Raw genomic sequence first — 24137 nt, 5'->3', positions numbered from 1 at the left:
AACAGATAAAATAAATATTCTACCAGTTGGTGGCAGTAATACACTATAAGTTGGATTGTCAACCGCTATTAAACCATACAAGAAGAAGAAGAAGACAATGAACCTCATTGGTTTCTCACACGTCAAGCAAACATGCTTGAGCTTCCGTTTACCACAACTGATGTGTGAGTTGATGAATGTTTATATGTGAATAAAAGCCTAAATTCAATCATCATATAAAGCAATCAAGTCTAAATTAAACCGCTCAATCCACCTGGATTCGTTTTACGATCTCTTTATGAACTTTTTGAAGCATCAAAGTGTCAGTTGCATAGCTGTCTGTGGAGGGACAGAATACTCTCAGATTTCATCAAAAAATTTCTTCATTTGTGTTCTGAAGATGTATGAAAGTCTTATGTGTTTGGGACGACATGACGGTGAGTAATTAATTACAGAATTAAAATTTTTTGGTGAACTAACCTTTTAAAGGTCATGGTATTTTTATAAAGAATTTATAAATATTTTATCGAGGAGAAAATAAATTGTGAGTAAAAATTACTTGCTTATCCAGTAAATCACGAAACGATTGTAAAACATAAATGTATATATGTTATAAAAATGTGATGGTTAATAAAGTGGGATCCTAGAGAACATTCAGCTCTTAAAATTTTTGTAATTCTGAAACTTATTTTAATTAGAATTATTGTATTTTAATCTATGGACACTCTTAGTTTCCTTAAAGGGTTAGTTCACCCAAAAATGAAAATTATGTCATTAATGACTCACCCTCATGTCGTTCCAAACCCGTAAGACCATATGGATACAGATACATTTTGGTCCAAAAATAACAAAAACTAAGACTTTATTCAGCATTGTATTCTCTTCCGGGTCTGTTGTCAATCCGGGTTCACCTGTCAATTCCGGGTGACCCTGCTGACATAAGACGCTGGCGACGTGTTATTTGGTGCGCCCGAGCTTCGTTTACAGTCTGAGAGAGACGCACACTGTATTCTACATTGTTTGCATTTTGGTATTGCTATATTTTTTAAAATGGTGCGTAATTGTGCATGTCGCGGATGTCCTAATCACCAAAAACAATGACGTAAAAGTGCATTACAACGCCGACAGATGAAAGGATTCAATGGAATCAATTCAATGGAATCAATTCAATGGAAAGGATTCCGGAAGAGAATACAATGCTGAATAAAGTCGTAGTTTTTGTTATTTATGCTTCAAAAACTTCTAACTAACCCACTGATGTCACATGGACTACTTTGATGATGTTTTTTTTTATACCTTTCTGGACATGGACAGTATATCGTACATACATTTTCAATGGAGGGACCGAAAGCTCTCGGACTAAATCTAAAATATCCGAAGATGAATGGAGGTCTTACGGGTTTGGAACGACATGAGGGTGAGTCATTGATGACATAATTTTCATTTTTGGGTGAACTAACCCTTTAAATAAAAAAAAAAAGATTGACCAGTACCAGAAAGACAAATATTGTTGTGGACAATGGAGTCAAAAGGTTAAAAACCACAGCTCTAAACTATGATAGCAGATTTAATTTGTTATAATACATACCATATCTCTGAATAATTAATTACATGACTAGGAGCACTTTAACAAATCACATTGCCAGTAAAAACACACAAACCGAATTCCATTCCATCTTAATATCTAGTTTCTTTCTAAATAGCCTCCACTTAAATAAAATGAATGGATATGGGATGATTTGAAATAGTGGAAGATCAGGAGCTGACCTCTCTCACAGTCTCTCCCTGTGTGGCCCACCCTGCAGGCGCAGCTGTAGTTCCCCCTCCTATCACTCCAACAGACACCTCGGTTCCCGCACGGCTGCAGCACACATGGGTTCTCCACTAGACGGCAACAGAGGATCAATCGAGACCTTACATTTAAAGCACCCTATCTGTCAAAGGTACAGAACTAAGGTAATGTAAGGTAGAACTAAGGGTACACAGATTTCATTGAGAGTTTCAATTGTATTCAAATCAAGAAAATAGTCTTTTAGGTGTGTAATTGTGAGGATTTTGATTAATCAAAGTCAATTAAAATCTTAATAGTTCTTATTTTCTAATTGTTCATTCTCAAATTTGTAATGTATTGTGCACTTTAGCAGGAGTAATATTTAATAGATAGTTAACATACATGTCTGGCAGCGGTCTCCAACATAACCCTCTTTACACACACACAGGTGGTTCCTCCTGTAGCCTCGGCATACACCTCCATTCAAGCAGGGATTTGGCTCACATCCATCCTGTTCTGCAGAACAAACACACATCTGTATCATAAGATGGGAAATCCTTCATTCTGAGAGGTGGGCTGTTTGTAGGAGATAGGTATGAAGTGTTTTGTGTCTCAAAACAGATTTACTGTAAGTCAGAATCAAGGGGAAAGCAAATTATGCCGAATGACAAAAACAGTTGCAAACTGGAAAATGAGTTGGGAATCAAAGCTCAACAAAAGCAGGTTTGTTTTTCTTTCTGTATTTACCATATTGTAGCACATCTTTATGTAAGTTCTGGAGTTAGCAGGCATGATTTTGTCTGCTTTCTTGTAGATGCTTCATAAATCCTTGCAAAATACAAGTCTATAAAAAGTATTCACCCCCTTGGAAGTTTTGATGTTTTGCAACGTCACAGAGGATTTAACTAGGCTTTTTTTGACACTGATCAATAGACAAATATTATTTCATATCACAGTGAAAACACATTTCTGCAAATTGGTCATTACAGTTATTAAACAAAAACTAACATTTTACATAAGTATTTAAGTTGGTATTTAGCAGATGCACCTTTTGGCAGCAATTACAGCCTCGAGTCTGTGTGAATAAAATCAGATTTGCACATTTGGCCACAGCAGTTCGCTCCCTAATTCAGGTTGCGTGTACAGCCTTTTTCCAAGTCAACCTGTTAGGTGTCACGCATACTCCATCAGGTTTTCCTTCTTGATTTTTCCATATTTTCCTGCATTCATTTTATCTTCACAAGCCTTTTAGGCATACTGCAGAGAAGGATCTCCACACACTTTAAAGCTGCCGCCACCCCACTACAATGTTTCACACAAATTCACATTAGGGATGGTGTGTGTTTCTGATGATGTACACTACACAGTATGAACTTGGCCAAAAAGCTAAATTTTGTTCTCATCAGAGCATGGAACCTGGTGGAAGTCTCCCACATGCACAGCCTCACTAATTTTAGGCACTAAATCTTGTATCTCTTTCAGAGTTGTCATTGATTTCTTCACTTCACTTTAGTTCCAAGCTGGCGCCGTGCCCGGGCTTTCTCCAGAGCCTGTACATTATTCGTTCATAATGCCATTCCATGCTTGCGATCAATATTCTTAGAGTCAAGAAGGTTAAGCCGCATATTCCTCAGATCTTTCTCAATGTGTTTGGTCCACGTCTTCTTCGGTGCAGATCTCTGCACCGACCAGCCAGCCGGCTGTTGCCGCCAAAGGATCCGATATGGCAGGCGGTCTGTGTGCATTCAACAGACATGCTCAAACCAACCTCATCCGCCTTCTCTGGACCTCTATATTCCAAGTTTTCCTTGTGTCACCCAGTTCTGGTCAGCTCGGCAGAATGACCCCCCTCATCCTTTTGCAGCTGGGCTTGGGACTGTACTTGGTTTCTTGATGGCCATAGATCATCTGTGCCACACACTTTGCATTTTTTAATTATCCATGGGATATGGCTTGGATATCTTTTACATTTGACGAAAGTCACTTGGAGCTAGTTGTAGTTTTAATTACCACTGTCAAGGCCCAGAAAGGTAGTAAAGACATCGTTAAAATAGTCCATGTGACTTCAGTGGTTCAACCTTAATTTTATGAAGCGAAGAGAATACTTTTTGTACGCAAAAACAAAACAAAAATAATGACTTTATTCAACAAGTTCTTCTCTTCCCTGACATTCTCCTACACTGTTTACATTGTAGACTTTCCAGTGTTTCTACGTCAAAAGCCGACTCGGAAAGACATGAAGGTGAGTAATTAATGACAGAATTTTCATTTTTGGGTAAACTAACCCTCTAAGTTATATCACTACATTGACTAACCAGAAATGGGACATTCCAGATGGAAGTGTATTTACATTACAATCAATTGAAACCCCTTATAGCTACACTCTTTTTAAACCAGTTGGCTGCCCCAGTGATTTAGTTCATATTAAGAGATTGTCAAATGAGGACAATTCTGTTTGAATTTGAATTTTTAGATCACATTGCAGAAATCTGTTCTCATTTTGAAATTAAAGAGTCTTTTTTTGTTGATCAGTCCACAAGTTTAAGACAGTAAAACAGCAAAACACAAGTCTAAGATGGTTAATACATTCCTGATAGGGCTGCACGATATATCGCATGAGATTGTAACGCGCATTTCACCAGTAAAGCCAGTTCCCTGATTACCGCTAAATCACCATCACCTGCTTTCAAATGGAGCGCCATTTAATAGACAGAACCGTAGATCACTGACAAGCCACGCAATATCGCGTTCATATCGCAGATGAATCGCCTTCGATAATGAACGCGATATTGCGTGGCTTGTCAGTGAACTATGGCTCTGTCTATTAAATGCCGCTCCATTTGAAAGCAGGTGATGGCGATTTAGCGGTAATCAGGGAACCGGCTTTACTGACGAAATGCGAGTGACAATCTCATGCGATATATCGTGCAGCCCTAATTCCTGATGATGTTACCTATCTCACAGTCCTGTCCAGCATAGCCCTTCTGGCAGTGGCAGAAGTAAGAGCCAGGCTGATCCTCACATGTACCTCCGTGCTTACATGGCTCAGAAAGGCATTCATCAATATCTGTCAAAACATTTACAGAAATCTGAACTCAAGCCACATTTTCACACACTGAGATGTCAAAATCTGTAAAATCTAAATGTCAATATAAAATAAGATAAATTAAGAATTTAGCATGAGCAGTGTGTTACCTGTTTGACAGCGCTGGCCGGTAAAACCGTCTTCACATTCACACAGGTAAGAGGCTACCCTATCGCGACAAGTTCCCCCATTCATACACGGCTGAGACAAACACTCGTTTATCTCTGAAGAAAAAGAGATAGTGAAAATCATTTACTTAGAAATCCCAGCACAAGGACCAGGAAGGAACTAAATTCTGTAGTTAAGCTTTGTATTTATCCTGGAAATATTTTCAGACCACCACAAAATATATATATATATATATATATATATATATATATATATATATATATATATATATATATATATATATATATATATATATATATATATTATCATTTTGTGTACAAGACATAAAACTACATGTTGTTGATCAAGAAAAGATTATTGTAGAGCCCTTCTTGGTTAAGTGTATGAATCAGTGTGAATTCACACATATATCGTCGTAGAAACAAAACGTACTTTTCAAGATGAAAATAGCCTGAAAATTTAATTCTAAATTTTACAGCCAAGAATTTAAGAAATTCGTCCTGTAAATACAAATAAATCAGGTGTTAGGCGACAAACTCGTTCCCACCCTCATTGCAGCAAGAAAGCCGAACAAAGCATGCGGATTCCTCCTTGTCTCACTGTGTACATGACCAATTTATTTGATGTGATACAGATGATGTAGTAGTTCATGTTGCCAAAGCAGCATCATGCTTTATGTCCCACAGAGAGACCGCAGAATTGTTTTGTGTTTAAGAGCTATGAACTGTATACCAAGACCTGACTACTTTCTGTAAGCACCATAACATGCTACACAAACTTTATGTTGGTTTCAAACTACAATTTGTTTTAGAGTGTTTCTACTCATTTGACATTTAGTAGGCTCATCAGCTCTTCTATCCAGCATTCCAAACCAACCAACCATTTTGGAATGTTGGTTTCAGGGTGGGAAGGTCTTGGGCAAACTTTGAACAACAAGGGTTTTGAATAAACAGCAAGTCTCCACTAACCTTCACAGACTGGAGCCTGGCTCCAGGACCCCTGGCTGCTGCAGATGCTCTGGGTGGCCCTGGGAAGGGGAGTGTAGCCTGGGTGGCATGCATACAGAGCCATGGAGCCTGGGGTAGTGGAGGAATACTGCACCTCTGCATGCTTGACTTTCACAGGGGGGCCACAGTTCAGACCTGCTGTGTGCACAGAGTATACAAAGTGTACATGAAAGTCATTCTTTTATGAATAGACTGTTTGCAGTGAGTCAGGTTTGTTAAACAACATAATATTTACAGTTATATCTAAATAATGACAAATAATACTATTAATCATTATCAAACATAGTTCAGTCATGAAACTAGATGGCGCAGGCTGATGGGTCCTTAACGCAAGCTGACGATAATTACAACATTAACTACTGGCACAAGCTGATTGGTCCATGTCACTTCTGCAGCCAATGAACTTGTTGCTCACACATTTAAATGGCTGGTTACATTCACTATAGCAGTTTGCAGCGCACTTCAGAGTTCCTTTAAAACCCTCCACCTTCCCCAGCTCCACCTGTATAGATCTGCTATGGGTTATTGATATATGCTATTTGTGCAGCACCACTATGTCTTACTCACAGCAGCGTACTGGCGTGTGTATTGGCGTACCGGCGTGTGTATTGGCAGTAACAAGTTCCTGTACTTGCTCTGATAATTGGCAGCAGAAATAATCTACAACTACAGTAATAATCTACAACAGCAGCGATTCCACAGCAGCATAGAAGATATGGTCCGCCAAGACCAAATACATTAACATTGTCATATCCATTACCATGCTAAAAATCTTCTGAGAGTTCTCGTGATTTAATTATTTACACGTTTAATTTATACTAAACACTCATAAATTAATTTTAAAATGTATAAGCTATTTGCTATTTAAGTTAATTAGAATACTTTAAGATACTCTAACTTTGTAAAGCATCCTTGGGCTTTGGAAAGGTGTAATAAAAATAAAAATTATTATTATTATTATAGAGCAAATGCAGTGACAAGACCGCACATCCGAGTTAGACCTGGAACAACATTCCTGTCCATAATTTAATCCTAACCATATCCCTACCCCTAAACCTAACCTTACACCATAAGTTATCTCTTAAAGGGTTAGTTTACCCAAAAATAAAAATTCTGTCATTAATTACTTGCCCTCATGTCATTCCAAACCTGTAATACCTTCGTTCATCTTTGGAACACAAATTAAGTTATTTTTGATGAAATCTGTGAGCTTTCTGGTCTCTGATAGACTGCAACGTTATTACCATTTTCAAGGCCCAGAAAGGTAGTAAAGACATCGTTAAAATAGTCCATGTGACTACAGTGGTTCAACCTTAATGTTATCAAATGACAAGAATAATTTTTGTGTGCAACAAATAAACAAAAATAACAACTTTATTCAACAATTTCTTTCTTCTCTTCCATGTCAGTCTCCTACGCTGTTCACGTAGTAAACATAGTACAGCGCTTCTGGGTTCTACGTCAGAAAGCCGGCTCAGTATTGGTCGATGCTGTTCATCTGAGCAGCAAGATACATGAGTGTGATGCTGGCGCAGGAGCCGACAATAAATTAGCTGCCGTTCTGACATATATCCCAGAGTCGCTGCACTGTGCATTAACATCTAGGAGACTGACATGGAAGAGAAGAAATTTTTTAATAAAGTTATTATTATTATTTTTTTTGGTCTGAAAGCTCTCGGATTTCATCAAAAATATCTTAATTTGTGTTCCAAAGATGAACGAAGGTCTTCCAGGTTTGGAACGACATGAGGGTGAGTAATTAATGACAGAATTTTCATTTTTGGATGAACTAACCCTTTAAATTAGAGGGAAATGATAGGTGAATAACACTGTTGAAGAAGCACCTGTCCCTGGTTGTAAGCCTAAACTAGGGCTGGGCGATATATCGAATGCTTTTGTCACGCGCATTTCGTCAGTAAAGCCGGTTCCCTGATTACCACTAAATCACCATCACCTGCTTTCAAATGGAGCGGCATTTAATAGAAAGAGCCGTAGTTCACTGACAAGCCACGTAATATCGCGTTCATATCGCAGATGTATCGCCTTCGTTAATGATCGCGAAATTGCGTGGCTTGTCAGTGAACTACGGCTCTGTTTATTAAATGCCGCTCCATTTGAAAGCAGGTGATGGCGATTTAGTGGTAATCAGGGAACCGGCTTTACTGACGAAATGCGCGTGACAAAAGCATTCGATATATCGCCCAGCCCTAACCTAAACTAGACATAAACTGTAAACTTGTCCCTCAAATCTGATTGGTTGATTGAAATGTTGTTTCAGAATCAACAGAGATGTTGATCCAGGAACATATTGCACTTTGTGAAAACAGGCGACGACAAGACCTACATTGCAGAAAAAAAAAAAAAAAAATTGTTGGAAACACTATAAAACAAAACACTGTGAGCAGAGGCAGTAACAGATATTTGTTTCTTTCTACAAAATAAATTATTGCTTTTCCCAAAAACATAAAGAACCAACCTGTCTCACTTTACCTAATAACACATGGCTACATTTACAGCCACGAGCAGATCCATAAATAGAGAGAAGCTGTAAAAACATCCTTTTTTGTGAAATGTTTTAGGTGACAAGGGGATGGTATTTCATCCTATCATGGAACAGCAGGACACAAATTTAATCGCACTTTGTGGAAAACCCTGTAGAATCAACAGTAACACAGAGGCCTGTAACAGCAGAGTTATAACCCCTGTTCAGAGAGAGTATCAAATGCACTGAGGACTTTATCCAGCTCCATCTCTGGGGAGGTGACACACAACCCAGCTTTACTGCAGGAACTGGCACCTGCTGCTTCGTCCTGGCATCATCTGAATGAAGATGGACTACCGCTGTTCTCCTTCTAACATGCATATCAGTTACACCCAAATGAATGAATAGTGACTACCGCAAAGAGCCGTGTGAGCTCCTGATTCATGTTGGCAAACAGCTCAGTGGGTAAAACAGAGTTTGATTACCTTCCAAAGCTGGATTGGATCCTCTGTTGATCTCACAGTGTCTTCCTATGAAGGATGGGGAGCACTCACATTTGTATTTACCAATGTAGTGGAAACATGTTCCCCCGTTCAGACAGGGACTGGAAGCACAAGGATCCGGCTTTCCTAAACATAAAGCATCAGATGGTTTAAAACATTCACGGACAGTTGGTGTACAGTTTTGTGTACACGTGTGTGCATAAACTGGGCATTTGCACAATTTTATTATGAGAGAAAGCACGGCCATGTGTGCGTCTAAATGAGGTCAACATGTGTGAGAAATCATTGATCATTACAGTAGCACTGAGAAAGAGAAACAGCTTTTCATGCATGTGCCAGGGCAAGTTGTTTTTCCAACATGTGATGAATCCAAGTGTTGAACAAACTCCAACAAATTGGATCATTACACAAGGCCAAACAGTTGCACAACTCTAATGTGGGACAAAGTTGGGATAATGAAAATCTAGAGATGAAAAGCGCTTTGGCTTTGAAGAGCTTTTATCTTTGTACAGTTTTATGGCACTCCGTGTGTGCGGAAATGCCATTTTCCAAACATGAAGAAAAGCAGATTACACTCTTATTCCACTTGACCAGAAAAGAGGAGAGGAAGGGTGAATGGGAACTGTAACATCCCCTGGGTGCTCACTGCTGGCTGGTAATTTACAGTAATACTTGCACACACTTAGGCCTTTTTATGGCAAACACAATGTGAAAGAATTGCAGATGAATGGACCTTTCAAACCTTAAGTGAAACGAGTTACATTTCATGCAAAAAAAATAAAACACACACACACACACACACACACACAAAACTCACTGATCACTAGCTATGCATATAGTTCACAGGGTTCTTAAAATGCAAATGTTTTATGTATGTTCAGACTGCTAAATGCTCTAATATCGCTTCTGTAGCAGTGTCGGACACTTGATCCAAATCTCAAATCTTATTTGCTGACACTTTTTTTATCGCTGGATGAAGAAAAACATATCTAAATTAATAAAACTGCTTTGGTGGCATGCAAATATCCATCTGGTATGAATAGCTTTATAGGAATCTATAGGGGCTTTCGCACCGAATAGTTGTAGGAACTCAGTTACAGGAACTAGCCACTAGGATAGTGGAACTAATTTCCCCCTCGGGGCCATGTTCCCGGTTGCATTTGCACCGGAAGTAGGAACTCTGAAGCGGTCGACAGTGGTGTTTTTAAAGGTGCATTATGTAACATTTAGATGGATCTATTGACAGAAATGCAATGTAATATACATAACTATGTTTTGAGTGGTGTATAAAGACCTTACATAATGAGCCGGTATGTATTTATTACCTTACAATGAGCCATTTCTATCTACATACACCGTGGGTCCCCCCTCCATGTCATGTGTTTGACCAATCACCGTACACTTACATCACTGATAGTTCCTATAGAGCTGGTTTAGACCCTACTCTGAAGTAGGAGTTATTTTAGATTACCCAAAAGGAGTTCCTAGAACTAAAATTGTTCCTAATTCCTGTGGTGCGAACACTGCAAATCCGGGTACTTCCGCCAATAGTTCTAGGAACTATGAAAAGGTGCGAAAGCCCCCCATTAATAAATTTTTTTGTGTGGAACACGTTTTGCGTGAAAATTGCCTTGACACTAAACACTTACCCACTTCACAGTGTTTCCCTGTGAAACGGTAGGGACAGACACACCGGTAGCTGTCAGCTTCTTCTTTACAAGAGCCTCCATTACGACAGGGACCAGAGGCACAGGTACTTAATCTGACTGAGGAAAAAATTAAATGCCTTATGTATCTGCAAGTAGGCAAAATGACTTCTGCAAAATGTATATGTGGTGCACTACACAATATTATGCACATTAAAAGGTAGGATGCGACTACCTTTTAATGTGTAAGCATGCAAGGACAAAATGTCAACAAGGATGGCAGATGTACCTTTTTCGCAATGCTGGCCTCTGTAGCCATACTTGCACTCACAGATGTAGCCTCCATCTCTCTCATAGCAATAACCTCCGTTCTGACACGGTGAAGAATCACAGGCTGATCGGGGCTGTACTGAAAAACACACACACCAGCTTCACCACGTTCCCTCACAGCAGGTCATTGTTTTTACCATTTACTAGTAACTTTTATTTGTGTGTGTTGGAATGATTTCATTTAAATGCACACCACAGCATAGATCCTCTGTGTATTTTAATAGCCAAGTTGAAACTTTACCTTCACATTATGTCAACATACAAATAAATCTTTCTTTTTTCATTTATTCAACATAACGCCTTTGTTGCTTTAGGGACCTTTGCCATCCTGACAACCTGGCACAAGTTTTGTTCATTTGCCATGGAGATCATGCTCAACACATGGCTTCAAGGCTCTCCAGGGCTCTTACCATATGGGTAGAAGTCCTTGTGATCAAATTCGACACCGGTTTGGCAGGTGCAGAGGTACGTGCCGCCATACTCCAAGCACGGGCCTCCATCCGGACATGGTCTGTTGTTACTACAGGGTGTTTGTGTTACCTCTAAGAATTGAAAAAATGAACCGAAATTAATTGTTATACAAATATTTGTGCAATACAAGTACTTTTGAAATACGTTTGTTAGAAAAAAAAGGTTGCCCGCACTCTTCAGATGGATACAATTTTCTCTGGTGATCAATAAGCGTGTTGCTAATGACTCACACACAAATTTTTAGTGCTTTTCATCATCATCAGCAGAACGGTTCTCAATGTAATGAATTTCCAAAAATAAATGATTTAATATGGCAGAGGTCTTCAACTTAATGTTCTGCAGACTTTAAAGGGTTAGTTCACTCAAAAATGAAAATTCTGTCATTAATTACTCTCCCTCATGTCGTTCCAAACCTGTAAGACCTTTGTTCATCTTAGGAACTAAAATTAAGATATTTTTTATTAAATCCATGAGCTTTTTGGCCTCCGATAGACTGCAAAGTTATTACCACTTTCAAGGCCCAGAAAGATAGTATAGACATAGTTAAAATAGTCCATGTGTCTACAGTGGTTCAGACAATGTTATGAAGCGACAAGAATACTTTTTGTGCACAAAAAAGCAAACAAAAATACAGACTTTACTCAACAATTTCTCCTCTTCCATGTCAGTCTCCTATGTTGTTCACGTAGTAAATACAGTGCAGCACTTCTGGGTTCTACATCAGAACGCCAGCTCATTATTGGCCTGACACTGTACATGTGAGCAGCATGATGCTTGTGATGCTGGCGCAGGAGCCAGCCAATAATGAGTCGTATGGACTGACATGCAAGAGAAGAAATTGTTGAATAAAGTTTTTTTTTTTTTTTTTGCACAAAAAACATTCTTGTCGCTTCATTAAATTAAGGTTGAACCACTGTAGTCTATTTTAACAATGTCTTTACTACCTTTATAGGCCTTGAATGTGGTAATAACGTTGCAGTCTATCGGAGGGTGAGTAATTAATGACAGAATTTTCATTTTTGGGTAAACTAACCCTGCATTCATTCAGTGTCGTAATTACGGTAACAATTCTGAATTTTTAAAAGCCTTTATGTGTTTGTAGAACCTGTAATTACAACATGTACACATTTCATTTTCTGAGAGCTAAGACCTTGTACTATGTGGTCACTGCAGATTTATTAGGTGTGTTCAACTCGAAAGGGTGCTGTGAAGACCGATCTGTGTATGACATCAAAGTACCGCGAGAGCAATTCGAAAGCATACAGAGCTTTATTTATGGTAATTACGACATGGCATGAAAGCAGCATTTGCTCCAACCTAAATCAAACACACCTGACCCAGCTAATCAAGCACTTCTGGATCACACTGAAGCAGTTTGGAAATAAACTTTTCAGGACAGTGGGTCTCCAGGAGCAGGGTTGAAGAGCTCTAAAGTAAGGTATGATTACAACTCATTCCATGCTTAGCTAACTTTACTCAGAACAGAAAAACCATGCAGGTGGAACAGTGACATAACAATTCTACTTGTGTCCAAATGACATATTTGCGATGCTAAATGTTTGGCCTGGTGATGAATAAAACACATTTGAATTAACAACACTATACTTATCTTTTCTACAATCTTTTCGAGTAGCCTTTTACAGTAGAAACCAGATAAACTCCCTCTTAATGTAGATCAACAATTAGCATTATTGTCCTAACAAACTGCATACTTAAAAATAGACCTTTGCCAATTGCTTTCAGCTGAAAGTAGCTAAAACTGGTCGCTAAATGCCACAAGATGACATCATACTGGTGAGTCCACTGATCTATATTAAAATAAATATTGATCAGTGGGCGAGTCATGGAGTCTAGGTAAGCTTTGTCCAAGAAGTTGCTACATTTGTCGCTAGGATTTTGAAAAAATTCTCAAGAGGGGCAGGGAAGTTGCTAAATCTAGCGACAAAATCGCTAAATTGGCAGCACTGCCTCCCATACCTTAATATGGCCTTTGGAAGTTTGAGTCTTTGAGAAATCTATTCTGCATTTGTTTGCAGTTAATACATACCAAACTGACAGTAGAGTCCAGTGAAGCCTGTCGGACATTCACAGGTGCCATTCACATCAACACAAAATCCTCCATTCTGACAGGGACACTCCTCTGTAGGGATTTAAATGTGAAGTAGAGAAAAAGAGGCAGATAAAGGACTTTTGGAAGAAGATCAGCATAGTTTTCACTTTTCTGGTTAAGTAAACATTCTAACCATTCTAAAATATGTTGCTCTTTCTCTTTCACATCAGTCAAATTGGCACAAAGTGTAGATTCAGTGGAAGCATGTGTGGGAATGTCACATTGTGTGTGTGTAGTTAAGAATAGTGTTCTGTGGTGGGATTTGTTGTACTGTTTTTTATATAAACTTGTTTCTTGGGTCAGTCTTTCCCACAACTTTTCCCTCACAGTTCACAGAGTGCTGGATGACAGCAAGTCAGTATTCTGTACAGCTTTTCCATACAGGAAGTCTTTTTACTTTTTTCTTTCCCCAGTAATTGCAGGAGTGGATCAAAGTAAGTTGCTGTATCACTGTTAAATTGCTTTCTTTTGAAGTCCAGGGGACTTGTGTGAGGGTGTTATTTTTCTGATAATATGTAACATGTTTTTGATCAAAATGTATGACCCTTGGGGCAATTAATAGGTTGTTAATTCGCTGGAGCTATTTTCATTTGTTGTCTCTAAGGCTGGTGTCTTTGATCTCTGTGCCCCATTAGACACTCCTGGGTTCTCCCTGTGAGCTTCTGCCTTCTCTTTCTGAGCGGACTGCACAACTTTTTCCACTACACATTCCAAGTGAGCCGGGCAGGAAGGTATTCTGGAGATTTAGGAGAGTCTATATAAGCATCAATAGTTATTTCAGCTCCAAGGGGAATAGGGTGAATTTGCTGCAAAGTGCTTTTAAATCTTGGGGGACAAAGTGTGCAGTGGACACAGTGACCCTGGTAGCAGGGACACTGACTGACAAGGTAGGCTACAACTAAATGAGATAAAGCAAAGGATGAGGATGTTGTACCTCATATCACTTCATAACCCAAGCCTTTGTGATTCTGTGGTTGGATGTCAGAGCGTCCAAACACATCTCACCTGCTTTGTTGCAGGGAAGTGAATTCCAAACATTAGGACTGTCTCATAAAACAGAGACCCTTTTAAGTCTAGACAAGAGCCCTTCCTCTTGTTGGTAAAGTTGTAAAAAGTGCCATAAAGCAATTATTTACAACATCAAGCGACTTGCTGCAAAGGCTGAGCAGTAAACTGGGTGAGGCTGTGTAGGTTTGGATAATTATGCTCATCCATCACGGCTGCACAGTCTTCCTCAGGCAGTGCTTCAAATTCCTGTGGGATAATGCTGTCTGCCTTGTTCTTCCTCCATGCCATGTTCCTGCCTATTTGCTTGAGGAGAGTAGCTACTAGTGCACTAAAGTCTGAAACTACTATACCTTCACAATCGTCACCATAATAACCGGGGGTACAGGTGCAGTTGTAGTTTCCAGGGCCAATGTACTCGCAGATTTGACGTTTTTCACAACTCTCTCCATCACAGGGAACTGTAAGTGATATTACATAAGTGTATGTATTACAAATGTGTGTGATCTTTAAGGAAAACAATGAAGAGATTAACCTTAGCAGGAACTTGAAGAACATTTTACTTGCCTGTCTGATTTGCAGCATCGGTGGTGGAGGAATTTTCCATTACAACTAACTCTGTTTTACAGGAAAATAAAACATTTTTAAATTATATTCTGGAGGTACTTTGGGGGCAGCTTGATTTAGTACATGAACAAAAATGTAGAAAAATTACATCTCACATTAAATTAAAGCAAATCCATGCATGAAACGGCAACCAAACCTCATTGAAAAACTGATTCTTACTGATTCAACCTATTCTACCAGTGAACCATAACCAAGCATCTGATAACTATGAGATGAAGCTGACACTATTAGAAAATAAATCGGTTCAATTAATCAGACATGTGGTCTGGAGCCATAGTTATTCTAGAGCATTCCCTTTCTTCATTCATTTCACTTTTTCAATTTCTTTGTGTCAATCCCAGTTGGAAAATGTTACAGCAAGCCAAATATAAAAGGGAAAGTAGGTGGCTGGCTGTGTAAACATCTTCTATCGTTAAACATTTTTTCCCATTGCAAAGGGAAACAAAAACAAAGACTGGATAATGTGTTGCGGCTGGCATTTATAAAGTGAGATGGTGGGTTGAACTCAAGAGAGTAAAAGCACACCTGTCTCACAGTGGCTTCCAGTAAAGTTTGCCGTACAGGTGCAGGTGTAGTTATTCAGCAGGTCTTCACACACACCTCCATTCAAACATTGCATGGATGCGCATTCATTGATGTCTGGGTTCAAAAACACATGATTCATTTGTCAGTGCAGATACTCTGAGATCTTGGAACAGCTTGGTTTGGACTGTATCAATACCTTAAGATGTGAGGATGTATGAAAGTTCATGCAGGTGTATGGTTTCATTGACCAGGTGTCTAGCATTAACAGTAATCTGGTCCCATGTAGAAACAAGGGTTCAAGATATGCAAAGGTCAGCGATTTAGTTTCCAAAGTACTTCCCAACTGGGCTTGTGTTTCATCAATAACCTCCATTGTGGGAAGCCCAATTTGTTAAGCAGGGGAATCATGTCAGTTCTTTTTCCTAAAAAGTCAGATCAAGGTCTGCTTAGAGAACTTGGAATATTTGGAACATAAAACCTGACCCAATATGAAAACACAGGGAAAGAAATCAAAGTAACTGATAATATATTTCCATTTACTAGCTGCTCTTAAAAGTATTGTACTATAGCAGTCTTCATGAAGTCAGTCTAGATAAAACCATCTGTCAAATGAATAAGTGCGGGCCTAATGCGGAAAAAAGGAAATGTTCCCTGGGGAAAGCTGTGGCCTTTCAGTGACACTCCCATGATCCATACTCACCTGACTCACATAGGAACCCAGTGTAACCTGCTTGGCATACACAGGTGAAGTTGCCGACACCCTGTATGCACTGTGCTCCATTGAGGCATGGGGTCTCTTGGCACTCGTCTATGTCTGCAGGCAATAAACACAGACACACACACACACACACTGAATATTTATTCAGCTGATTAATATATCCTCCACACCGTTCCCCTCACTCTGAAACTATGCACTTCTGGCTGTGAAAGGTATTAGAGGTTTGATACATCTCTGCAGGCTGGACTGTGGGAACGAGAAGGAGACTGAAGCCAGCAGAGTGCTAAGGGAGGAGGGGAGGACAAATTCAGTTAGGAGAGAGGCCACAGCACGAAAAGAAGAGCGTACTAAGTTCACAACTCGCATCCATTTTCACTCGCTACTTTAGACCTCATTGGACAACGTTTTGAGAAGAGCCTGCAGTGGACGTTGGAGAAATGCGAGCTTCTAAATGATTATTGGAGCGATACCATTACGTTTTCTTTTGATGAACTTAGCATGCGATGCATAATTGAAGTATCAGGTATTTACCCGTCTCACATGTTGTCCCTATGAATCCCAGTGGACACAGGCAGATGAAGTGGTTGATTTTGTCCACACATGTGCCTCCATTCTGACAGGGGTATGAGGAGCACTCATCAACCTCTATCAAAACACAGAAAAGAACGACAAATATGACATGTGACTTTTATTAGATGTGCACACAAGAATGAAAACATTAGGGAATCCTAAAGTGCAGGGGGTGGAGGAAAAGGTAATGATTTGACCAAAGCAAAACGTTGGACGGACTCTACTGTATGTAAATTACATACAGATGTGACCAGGGGAAATTCTCTCCCTTAGGTTGTCCCCCTGGCTTGCAGGGTGGAATTCTGCTTTTACAAGTTGAGTTTCTCTTTCCTGGCAAGGACGAACACAAAGGATGAGTACAGGTTGTGAGGGATGGAAGGATTTCATCATTCATTTACCTATCTGGCACCTGCGTCCAGTGAAGCCAGCTAAACACGAGCAAGTGAAGGAGGGATTTCCAGTGATGCAGTCATCAATGCAACGGCCACCATTTTGACAGGGCCTTAAGTTTGCACAGACAAAAGCTGAGGAGGACAACAGAAAAGAGTCTGAGCAGACTGACATTTTCCTGTTTGTACTGTCTATAATCTTTTCTAATTTGCTGGATTCTTCTTTTTCTTTCCTTTAGTGGTGTACCTGAGTCATTGCAGCCACCCACTTGCACCTGAGAATCATCAATACGAAAGACCCAGCGACCAGGATAGCCCACATTCGTGGTGGTTTCAACATCAACAATATCATCTGTCCGAGAGCCTGGGATGTTGAAATAGCGCCTCCCATCGCCAGCATTAAAACCTGCCTAGGAAGAGAGTGGAAGTGTGGGGGAGTTCTCTCAAGAGTGGTTTCTTTCACAATTTAGGTTCACTATTGCAATTTCAGTCAAGACTAAAATCCATGATGGTGCTAAAAAGTAAAGGCAATGACCTTACCTGTGCAGCTATGCCCCCCAAGCCTGCTAGGTCACCACCACTGGTAGCATGCATCCCCGTTGTCCAGGTAATATTGTGATACTGGAAGATGGTGAAGGAGAGCTCACCATCTGTGATAAGAACTACTTGAAATGTATTGACCTTTAGAATAGAGCAGAGGGCAAGTCAGTTGCCACAACCAGTATGCAGAATTTTCTTTATTAATGTTAGATCAGGATTTCTGGTCACATTTTATATTATGTGTTTTTAACAACTATGTACTTACATATAAAAAAAAGTTAGCTATAATATACTTGTTCATGTTGTTTTGCAAGAACACTTGTGGTGCTATTTAGGTGCGATATGGGTATAAGGTTAGGACACGTTTGGTGGTATGTTTAAGGGTGGATTAAGGGGTAAAAGAAAGTCAACAGTGTAATTATAAATGTCATTACAAAAAAAAATTACAGATGTAATATGTAAGTTTTTTAAATACAAGTACAATTTGAAACATGATACATGTGATACATTGATACAATGCACAATAAGTGCATTGTATCAAAAGATTAATTTAAATGTTAGTACATAGCAGCTAAAGACACTTAATATAAAGTAGGACCAGGTTTCTTAACTCTGGCCCTCGAGATCCACTGTCCTGTAGAGTTTATTTTTGACCAGGGTTGGAGCTAAACTCTGCTGGACAGTGGAACTTAAGGGCCAGAGTTGAGAAAATCTGTTAGATGGTCTTCTATCTAGAGAAAACACATGCTATGTTGGTTTTGTTAGTTTAAAGGACATTAACTTGGTACCGGAGTTATTGAGCTGCCACCAAAAAATGTGACTTGGTGCCAGGTAGCAATCAGCACCCATGTGGTGACAAACATAGGGAACTCAGGGAAGTAACGATTAGCGTCTGTAGTGGCTCTTCTCAGGATAGCGGGATCTTTGCTCTCTCGATAAAAGACTTTTCCTGCCCTCCGGTTGTCTACATCTGCCCAGAACGGAGCCACCACCCTGCGGTCTCCAGCAATAGGGAATGCCACAGGAGTAAACTGGGACACCTCCCTCAGAAAAGACACCAGGCCATTGTTGTTGACCTACAAGACACGGGGGTAAAAAAAAAGCAAGTACATGCTCAGGGTTAGCAGAGTAAGCACACAAAGCTTCCTTCAGCTCACCTTCCTGGCACTTATTCCCAGATTCCACTGCTGAAGCTTTACCACACCATGAGCTGCATGTTTGGACATTCACTTTCTGAGTTGCACACATAACATATTTCATCTCAATGAAATTCTTTCCACACTCAAGTATACCTGATGACAGAGACTGGGTTAGTTCACTCAGGAGTACTGCAGAGTCGAGAAAACGTAGACCAACAGAAATCAAATGATTTTTTTCATGCAGGAGGACTTCAAATCATCAAAAACTCAGTTGTAGTGAGTCTTGGAGTAGATATTGCGAACAGTAATCTCATGCTTATGATGTATGGAACATGCTGACTGGGGATAAGCGGAGACAAGCTGAGGTGTCCAGCAGTGTGTTGACACTCGAGAGTGAGCAGTAGCATTGCAGGATGAAAGAGTGAGGCAGGCTCCTGTGGCAGATGTATCCTTTCCCCATCAGGGAACAGACAGCTGCCTTGTTCTGCCAGACATCCACGTCTTGCAGCTGAGAAAACCGGAGCACTGTTCAGACACGCATGCACACTCTGACACACCTGCCCTGGCTCTGGTCTACTCAAAGTGGTTTTAGAGGGTGAGGCCCTTATAACTGCCTCTAAAATAACCACAGAGCCCAACACTTGCTTTGCTGACCACTGCCTTTGCTCTGTTGACTGAGTCTACTCCTGTGATGAATGTCCAGCCAGGCTGACATATAAGAAACCTTAAAGCATTCACAGGGGCAAAGTGTTACTAAAGTGATATGAATATGAAAGCAAATTCACTGAACAGGCAAATTGGTGTCTGTGAATTAATTGTGCCAGTGCTCCCTGCTTCACCATTTAAGTGTAGTTTTTGCAACCAAACTTTCCCCAATAGTTCTCAAGTGGGAAGATTGGAAATTATTTCTCACCAAAACTGTTCTCTGATTTCCTCAGAAATACCACCAATCAGCACAGAGTTACAGTAAGAGAGTGGGTCTAACATATGCTAGTCAGTTTGCACCTGCTTTGTCACACCCCCTCTCCAGGCGTTCGTCCCCTAATGCCAGCTACCCTGTCCCTTAATTTCCCTCATCTGCACCCAACTCTGGCAGCAGCAACAGCAACAAAGGCAATGTCAGACACATGGCCTTTCTTCTCCCCTCCCCATGCGTATGGAAACCATAATTCTGAGGCCTTTGCTGTAAAAACAGTAGAGGAAGTTTTGTTTGGCCTGACTCGGGTGCTTGGTTAATTGGCCGACCGCAGTCTTCCCCTTTCTGCATCAGAGTGCTGTGGCAAGAGTGTGGTTAACATGGAGAAGCAGAGTGAAGCCTGCAGGGCCACAACTCTGGGGTCATTGAGAGGAGCCCTGTGAGATCAGGAGAATGAAAGAAAAGACAAAGAGTGAGATGCAGGAGAGATGGAAACGATGGAGGAATGGAAAGTGCAGGCACAGTTCACTGACAGATACAAACCCTTGACAGGAACCAAAGTGTGATTTAGTGTAAATGTTTCACAAATGACCAAAACACTTGAGAATGGGCTGCAGTACTAAACCGTTGCATGCTAATGATATAAGCAGCAAACTGGGAAAAGAGAGTTGTATAGCCGATTGGGACAGCAGCGTTTTGACCTGTGCAAGCATTGGAGAGGTAGTAGCAACAGTGTGCGGAGGTAATGAATGGAAATTGCTTACCTTGCTGCTAAATTAGCAGCGGAAATCTCACTAAGCACTACATTAGCGATTATTCTCTGGTGCTGTAATATGTGCTGGCATTTGTTCTGATCTTTTTGTAGCATCTGGAAGAGGTTAATCTAGGTGCTTTTCCGCCATGACCTGGTATCTTATTAAAAGTACTGTAGGATAGAGTAGTTGGATCTAACCACAGACTAAAGCTGAATAAAAGCAATCATATCTTGTATGAACATCCCAGCTATCTTGGATGTAAACATTCTGACAGATAGAAACTATAACACTGTAAAACAAAAGATTTGATGAGGTAGATCAGATTTGCGTAAACATCATTGCGTCATCAATCACAAAATAATTTAGGCATATAAACTGAATTATTATTAATCTTTTTTTTTAAATTATTATTATTTTTTAAATATTTCTTTCTAGGTCTACATGGTGCAACTTGGAGTTAATTCATTTTAATTCTAAAATAAATTATCACCTGGATGCCAAAACAAATCCCTCCATAAAAAAAGGTGCCCAAAGATCAGCTTGGAAAAACATGGGATCTTAACACACAAACTTATACTTGCTCTTCCTAGTAATTTGAGGAAAAAGCTGAAGTGGATATGTTTGTATGAGTGACCTTGGCTCCTCTTGCTCCACGCCCTTGTGTGGCCAGGGTAGGATTCTTTATCATGACTGGCATTCCACAGAATGCCAAACCATGACCCTTCGTATGGCACTGCTCTCATTTATATCTTAGAATAATATACAAAGATTTTCACTACTCTTGGAAAAACAACTTAAGCTCAGTATAGAAAAATTAATTTCAGTGGCTGCCCCTATTGAACTGAGTCCAAATATTAGCTCAAAGCTTAGCATATGACTTATCTTGACATAAAGCAATACACGCTAAGCTACCCCGCAAAATCACACATATGACCTCACATACTTAGCTAATATTTGGGCTACTTAAGTGAAAAGGAGGAGGAGCAAAAAGCATAGAGAGAAAAATAGATAAAGAGAAAATCCCTAAAGGTTGAAGATTGCCTCTCTATAGTTGCGCAAACATGAAGTGTTATAGTGCTGAGGATGAGCTTTAGCAGATGTGCTCTTAGTGTGCCGTGAAACCTCAAATCTTTCTGTCCCCATCATTTTCCCTCTTCTGTTTTGACTCAACTGTTGGATGAACAATTCTATGCCTAATACAATTATAAACATCCTTTTATAGCTTCCCATACAAACAACTTATTGGGAGGTATTGGTTTCTTAACTTGTGGTCCCCGAAAATAAGCCATGGTGTTCTGTTCCCCATCAAAACTTAAACCAGTTTCATTCACAATAATTTCAAGCTTTCTGTTTTTTACATTTGCTGGGGAATTCTATGTTGTGCTTTCCTCTCTAGCCTTGGATCTCATCCTCTCTGCTCTTCATCCCAGTCGTTCATAAGGTTAGTTAATTGAGAGCCTGCGTTGTTTGGCATCCCTGAGACACTTTACAGATGCATCTGGGTTCTGTTAAAGGGATCTCTCCTTTCTTCACTAGAGCAGCTGGACAGGTCCAGTGGGAAGACCCCTGAACTTGTTATCTGAGGCTGAAGAAGAGGAGGAGGAAGAGGATGAGTGAGGGTAAATGAGGGGAGAGAGGAGAGGTCACAGCTACATGTGAAATCTCTCAGACCCAAACAACTGGACAGAATTGTGGAACAAGAAACAGGATATTTTGGACAATTATCAGTTGATAAAGGGTCATGCAGAGAGGACATATGGACCAGGCACTGTGACCATCTAGGCTCTGGATGGCAAAGAACTTGCTGGTGAGATGAGGCTCAAATGTGGTTAACAGAGTAGTTATTTAAGAGTTATTTATGTTCTATGTAATTTATAGCAGTAGAACAGTATACCGTGAAACTAATCTGTCCACTTGTATTGTATTATTTCAGCTATTTTTAATACATTTCCTCGGCCTAACAAAAGAGTTAAGAGTTAGTTTTGTGAACAAAGCCTAGTTTCAAAGCCTAGAACAAAGTTCATTCATTCATTCATTCATTCATTAAAAAAAAAAAACAGCTCTGAAAACGTATTGTCATGCCAAAAAAAGTTAATTGGACACAGGAATATAGGCCCTGTTTCTACCTGGTATTAAGAGGCGTTTTGGTAGATCGGATACACCTGATATTTTAATCCGTCTCTTTTGTCCACTATCAATCACTTCTATCCTGATTTCTTCGAGGGGAGAGTCTATAGGCGGGTTAATGTTTTTTTTTTTTCCCAGATATTTCAATCTAATGGAAAAAATAAGCCTCGCAATTTATGAACGTGCCTGAAGGCGACAGAAAAACATACGCAGAGCAGCAGCTTTCCATAGGCAGCGGGCAAGACCAAGCCGAACGTGGTGAGTACGTGTTAGAAATCAGGAATGGTGAGAGAACATTGTGCTTGGTACATTTTTTGTCTTCAAACCAAACTTGGGTCTTCAGATTACAAAGTTTAAATCCTGTCTGGCTAGCGCGCTTCCCATAATGTTTAATGCCGTTAAGTCAGTAGGCAGAGAGTAGATGGTCTTTTTCACTGTTCGAACACATTCGACCAAATGAGCGTTTCCACTATGAAAGCACTCCGGTTGAATGCGTTTTTGATTAACTCTGGAAGTGGTCGAAAGTGGACAAGCTCAAAATGTTTTACACCCCGTTTACACCTGTATTTAGTGTCGTCCACTTGTGATCCGATCGACCAAAACACATCTTAATATCAGGTGGAAGCAGGGCCATAGTTGTTAAGAAAAAGACAAATCCCTGTTATCCCTGCCAGTAAAAAAATAAACTGCCTTGAAGCTGAGGCAGAGATCAGTATTTTTGAGTCCTAGTTATAGTATTATAAATGCTATTCAAATTATCACGAAGTGAATGAGCAAATGTGAGAAAGGTGAGGAGGTGAAACATGCAATAGCAGGCAGTACTGATCCTTCTTTTCGCTTTAGGAAAGCTCTTACAGTAATACCCTGAGACAACTCTCAAGAACCACCTAAAATTGTTTGGTTCAAGAGCTTTTCTGTTTTTCCAAGCCCCGAAGGCTTGGAATGCCCTTCCGGAAGAAATTATCCATGAGGATCTGCCCTTGTGTAGCCTCTGAAATCTCACCTGTTCAAAAGCAGCTCTCTTGAGGAAGAGATCAACATGTGGCTATAGCGTGCAATAAAGCTGAAGTGTAATTGATTCTGTTCAAGCAGCTCGAGCGCATTACAGAAATCTTGACCGTGATTTTAATGCTGTCGCATGCCTCAATGCACCGGTGACTTGCAAAATCTTATTCAGATCGACCTGCAGTTACCTCCCAGTTTGTACTCGGTGCACCCTTTCTGTAGTTACCACCCATTACTGTACCGTCAGTCCTCTTCTGTTCTATCACATTGAGCTAATCTAATTTTAGATCTTCGCTGCTATCCACAGC

The 24137-nt window shown here is 40.0% G+C and overlaps 1 protein-coding gene across 1 annotated transcript in view; it reads right to left on the bottom strand.

The window, feature by feature from the left end:
* Positions 1-24137, bottom strand: part of sned1 (sushi, nidogen and EGF-like domains 1) — a 36746-nt gene that overhangs the window by 11464 nt on the left and 1145 nt on the right. Inside the window, exons 2-20 of the mRNA XM_067374113.1 lie at positions 18676-18963; positions 17888-18028; positions 17595-17757; positions 17357-17482; positions 16920-17033; positions 16371-16484; positions 15671-15784; positions 15086-15136; positions 14872-14979; positions 13451-13543; positions 11343-11474; positions 10892-11011; positions 10606-10722; positions 8939-9082; positions 5933-6106; positions 4946-5059; positions 4704-4817; positions 2153-2266; positions 1747-1863 (exon numbers count right to left, since the gene is read on the bottom strand). Of these exons, the coding sequence (XP_067230214.1) occupies positions 1747-1863; positions 2153-2266; positions 4704-4817; positions 4946-5059; positions 5933-6106; positions 8939-9082; positions 10606-10722; positions 10892-11011; positions 11343-11474; positions 13451-13543; positions 14872-14979; positions 15086-15136; positions 15671-15784; positions 16371-16484; positions 16920-17033; positions 17357-17482; positions 17595-17757; positions 17888-18028; positions 18676-18963 (2458 nt within the window). The remainder of the gene's footprint in view (positions 1-1746; positions 1864-2152; positions 2267-4703; positions 4818-4945; positions 5060-5932; positions 6107-8938; positions 9083-10605; positions 10723-10891; positions 11012-11342; positions 11475-13450; positions 13544-14871; positions 14980-15085; positions 15137-15670; positions 15785-16370; positions 16485-16919; positions 17034-17356; positions 17483-17594; positions 17758-17887; positions 18029-18675; positions 18964-24137) is intronic.

The sequence above is a fragment of the Chanodichthys erythropterus genome, chromosome 21 (assembly GCF_024489055.1).
Source record: "Chanodichthys erythropterus isolate Z2021 chromosome 21, ASM2448905v1, whole genome shotgun sequence".
NCBI lineage: Eukaryota > Metazoa > Chordata > Actinopteri > Cypriniformes > Xenocyprididae > Chanodichthys > Chanodichthys erythropterus.
This window is presented reverse-complemented; position numbering and strand designations above follow the sequence as displayed.